The sequence below is a fragment of the Myotis brandtii genome, unplaced genomic scaffold, assembly GCF_000412655.1.
Source record: "Myotis brandtii unplaced genomic scaffold, ASM41265v1 scaffold329, whole genome shotgun sequence".
Taxonomy (NCBI): domain Eukaryota; kingdom Metazoa; phylum Chordata; class Mammalia; order Chiroptera; family Vespertilionidae; genus Myotis; species Myotis brandtii.
The window spans coordinates 438,098-442,829 of record NW_005362676.1 but is presented as its reverse complement, the minus strand read 5'-3'; the positions used below and the strand labels follow the sequence as shown (position 1 = coordinate 442,829).

The 4,732-nt window shown below is 57.7% G+C and overlaps 1 protein-coding gene across 5 annotated transcripts in view; it reads right to left on the bottom strand.

The window, feature by feature from the left end:
• Positions 1-4,732, bottom strand: part of LOC102247083 (transient receptor potential cation channel subfamily M member 1) — a 19,122-nt gene that overhangs the window by 10,551 nt on the left and 3,839 nt on the right. For all 5 annotated transcript variants that reach the window (XM_014543578.1, XM_014543577.1, XM_014543579.1 and 2 more), the window contains exons 2-5: positions 3,644-3,723; positions 2,568-2,763; positions 1,171-1,384; positions 281-405 (exon numbers count right to left, since the gene is read on the bottom strand). In XM_014543578.1, the coding sequence (XP_014399064.1) occupies positions 281-405; positions 1,171-1,384; positions 2,568-2,763; positions 3,644-3,723 (615 nt within the window). The remainder of the gene's footprint in view (positions 1-280; positions 406-1,170; positions 1,385-2,567; positions 2,764-3,643; positions 3,724-4,732) is intronic.

The window sequence follows — 4,732 nt, the reverse complement described above, 5'->3', positions numbered from 1 at the left end:
AATAATAATAATAATAATAAATTAAATAAGAAACAAATAACCACGTGAATTAAAAAGGTCCTGGTGGTGATGTCCTGTCACGGTTTGGCAAGACGTTGGTTACGGTGGCCGAGAGGGAAGAGGGGTCGATGGGAACCCGTCTTCCTCATTTCGTACAACTGCAGGGGGACCCGCCACGACCTCGGAGGAAAGACTTGGATTTTCTTTAAATTGCCGGCGTCCAAAAATGACAATAACGATGAACGATCAATGGCCCAGTCGGGGGGGGGCGGGCACTCACGTCCTTCCCGATCAGGTCTTCCTTGTTCTCCACGAGGCCCCAGGGGGCGATGCCGATGGCGCAGACCCGGCCCCGGGACTTGGAGGAGTGGTCCTTCAGGGCGTCCCCGACGTGGCTGATGACCCCTGCGAGCAGCCGGGGGGCCGTGAGTGAGGCCCCCTGTGGACAGGTGGGGGGAGGGGGACTGGGGGGGGACCCCTTCTCCGGGCCACTCCGTCCCCTGGGGAACGGGTGGAGACATGGTGATCGTTGCCATCGAAAGAAGGTACCCGGGCTCTGGCGGCCTGGCTCAGTGGTTGAGCCTTGACCTGTGAACCAGGAGGTCACGGTTCCATCCCCGGTCAGGGCACAGGCCCGGGTTGTGGGTTCGATCCCCAGTAAGGGGGCGTGCAGGAGGCAGCCCATCAGTGATTCTCTCTCATCATTGTTTCTCTCTCTCTCTCTCTCCCTCCCCTCTGCAATCAATTATATATATATTTCTTTTTAATCTTCACCCGAAGACATTTTTCCATTGATTTTTTAGGGAGAGTGGAAGAGAGAGAAAAAGACAGAGAGCAACATCGATGTGAGAGAAACACATCAATGGGTTGCCTCCTGCACACGCCCCGACCAGGGCCTGAGCTGGGGAGGAGCCTGCAGCCGAGGTACGTGCCCTTGACCAGAATCGAACCCGGGACCCTTCCGTCCACCGTCCGACGCTCTATCCACTGAGCCAAATCGGCTCAGGCAATAAAAATATTTTTTTTCCTTTCTTAAAAATATATTTTTAGAAACGAAAACCCAAAAGTGATCTCGGGGTGCCACACACGTGGCTTTTCCTTCCGGGGAAGCTCTCGGGGGCCAGGAGCCCCGGGCCTGTGTGTCTGCAGCCGGGAGAGGCCGGCGCTCACCCGTGCTGACGCCCCCCGTGAAGATCCAGGCGCCCGTGGTCACGGCGGCCTTGACCAGGCCCTTGCCGAACACCTGCTTCAGCTTGGGCTGCATCTGGAAGCTCTGGAGGCCGCCGTGCACGGAGATGAGGAGCTTGGGGAGTTCCAGCTGCCAGTCCTTCACCATCAGGTGCAGCAGCGCGTCCGGCTTGGTGTCGTAGGACACGCGGATGTACTGCAAGAGAGAGTGTGGCGCTGAGCGTGCGTCCCCGGGGCCGGGGGCCGGGGGCCGGGCCGGGACTGTTGCTCCTGTCCAAGCAGGAGCCCTCCTGCCCTGCCGGCGTGGCTCAGTGGCTGAGCGTCGACCTAGGAACCAGGAGGTCAGGGTTCGATTTCCGGTCAGGGCACATCCCGGGTTGCGGGCTGGATCCCCAGTGTGGGGCGTGCAGGAGGCAGCCGATCCATGATTCTCTCTCATTGATGTTTCTATCTCTCTCCCTCTCTCTTCCTCTCTGAAATCAATTAAAAAAAAATTTTTTTTTAATTGTCCTCTGGCTTTCTCTCCCTCAGGTTCTGTGGCCTCTACAGGAGCCCGTTGCAAAGAGACGAGAGGAAACTTTCTTTTGCGGGGCGGGGGGTGGTGGCAGTGGGGGTTGCCAGATTGAGCAAGTAAACTACAGGACGTATGTAAACTACAAGTAAACGACACTTGAATTTGATATGAGCAACAGAAACTGTTTCAGGGCCCTGGCTGGTGTGGCTCAGCGGATAGAGCGTTGGTCTGTGAACCAAAGGGTCTGGGGTTCGATTCCCGGTCGAGGGCATGCACCTCGGTTGCAGGCTCAATCCTTGTGCGGGAGGCGACCAGTCAATGTGTCTCCCTCACATCGATGCTTCTCTCCCTCTCTCTTCCTCTCTCTCTCTCTCTCTCTCTCAAAAAAAAAAAATCCATTAAATAAGTAGAACCACAAATTAATGTCTCTCTAAAATAAATAGTATTTTTTAAATCTCATGGCTAAAATGCTGAGCATGCAGATATATTTCTTTTTATAGAAATACGTCTTTATTGATTTCAGAGAGGAAGGGAGAGGGAGAGAGGGATAGAAACATCCATGAGGAGAGAGAATCATGGATCGGCTGCCTCCTGCACGCCCCCCACTGGGGATCAAACCCGCAACCCAGGCCTGTGCCCTGACCGGGAATCGAACCGTGACCTCCTGGTTCCTAGGTCGGCGCTCAGCCCCTGAGCCACGCCGGCCGGGCACAGGTGTATTCCTTGTCTTTGCCAGGAACCATCCTGGAGGATTGAGCGATGCCCCTGAAAGAAGACCCAGGTGCCCAGGTCTGGGGGTCGGGGGGGCTGGGCCTCTGACGGGGGCTGTGGGCCGGGTGACGGCCCTGCCTCAGGCCCCTCTCACCATGGCTTTGTTGCAGTATCCGCCGCCCTGGAACTCCAGCGTCCCGTAGGCGTCGGTCGGGTAGCCCTGGGTGTGTCTGCCCACAGACCATTTCTCCGGCGGCGTCTCCAGCTCTTTGCTCTCCTCCCCATTTTTGCCGGATGTTATGCTGGGCAGAGGCGGGATATGCAGGGCGATGAGCTGGCCACAGCAACACCTGAGAACAAAGGCAAAAACAGTCTTCTCCCTCCCCCTCTCTCTCTCTCTCTTTTAAAATATCCTTTATAATAAAGGCCTAATATGCTAAGTGACCGACCGTCGACCAGTCGCTATGATGCACACTGACCACCAGGGGGAAGACGCTCGGACCTGCAGGTTAGCTTCTCGCTGGGGTCTGGCCGATTGGGACCAGGCAAGACGGGCCGGACTCGCCCTGGAGCCCTCCCGCAGCCCCTCCCCGGCCTCTGAAATATTTCCTCTAATTAATTCCCTTTCAATGTGCACGAATCCATGCACCGGGCCTCTAGTGTTTTTATGGATTTCGAAGGAAGGAAGGGAGAGGGAGAGAGAGAGAGAGAAACATCCGTGATGAGAGAGAGTCGTGGGCTGGCTGCCTGCTGCACACCCACCCTGGTTTTCATTCTGGCTTTGGTCCGAGGAGGCCCTTAGCCGCTGTCTGTGCAGGGCGACTGCAGGGCTGCCCTAGAGGTTCCATCGAGGAGGCCCAGGCGCCCCTGAGGTTAAGGAGGGACGTTGAGGTGCAGCAACACGAAGACGGGATCCCCGGCCTCACCTTGTGATGGTGTTTCCTGCCTTAGAGGGGAAGGTAGGACTCGCACCCCGGCGGCAGGTTCTGTCGGGGCCCAGTCGGGGCAGGTGTGGGAGGCAACTAATCCATGTGTCGCTCTCACATCGATGTTTCTCTCTCTCTCTCTCTCTCTCTCTCTTTCTGTCCCCCTCCCCCTTTCACTCTGTCTGGAAATCAATGGAAAGAAATATCCCCGGGGGGAGGATCAAAATAAAACGAAAGAAGAGTTTCGGGCAACCGGGGGCCCGGGCGGGTCTGGACCGTGGCTTCCCTGCGGCTCCCAGGTTACCTGCTGGGGTCCTTGGTGCTGGGCACGACGAAGACACACTCCCGCCGGCAGAAGGTCTTCTCGATCCACGCCTTCTGCCCCTGGGCGACAAGGAGGGGGGCGTGAGGCCCGGGTCTCCCCCAGCCACCCTCAGCGTCCCTGCTTCCCCCTTCTGTGAAAATCACCCGCCCGCCCTTCGCAGGACGGCCGCCCCAAAACATCCGAGTCCACCCGGCCGGTATAGCTCAGCGGGCAGAGCGTCGGCCTGCGGACCGAAAGGGTCCCGGGTTCGATTCCTGGTCAGGGCACATGCCTGGCTGCGGGCTCGGTCCCCAGTGTGGGGCGTGCGGGGCCATCTCATCCACGATGCTCTCTCATCATGGGTGTTTCTCTCTCTCTCCCCCTCTCCCTCCCTGTGTAACCAATACAAACGTATCTGAAAAGCAAAGAAAGAAAAGAGAAAGCGGCCGAGAGCTGGGCCCCGTGAGGCGGAGGACAGGGCTGCGGGACAAAGGCCGGGCCGTGGAGGACAGACGCGTGTCCGTCCGTGAGGGGCCTCGCCAGGCTGGGCAGGGACGTCGGAGGGCCCTGGCTGAAAGAACTGAGGCTGCCCGATCTTTTTTCTTTCTTTTTCTCTTATTTTTTTTTTTTCATGAAGAGACGGAAAAAAAAAAAAAATCTGCTGCAAACATGACCGATTAACGTTGGTGCGATCTGGGCGGTGGGCGCCCACATGCTTACTGTCTGGTTACTCTCTGGGCTTCTTTTGTTAAATATGTTGTGATTGATTTCAGAGAGGAAGAGAGAAGGAGAGAGAGAGACATTACTGATGAGAGAGAATCATTGCAACCCGGGCATGTGCCCCGACCGGGTGTGGAACCGCGACCTCCTGGTTCGTAGGTCAACGCTCAACCACTGAGCCACCCGGCCGGGCGGCTTTTCTGTGGATTCTGATGGCAGGAGACAGCCAGCGTGGAGCCCGGGGAGGCGTCCCGTGGACAGGAGTCAGGGGGGTTTGACATTCTGGACCATGTCCCCACGGGTGGGGGCGGCCCTACAAGGAGGGGTGGGGGAGGGCAGGGAAGGCTGGGGCCGGGGTGGGGTGGCAGG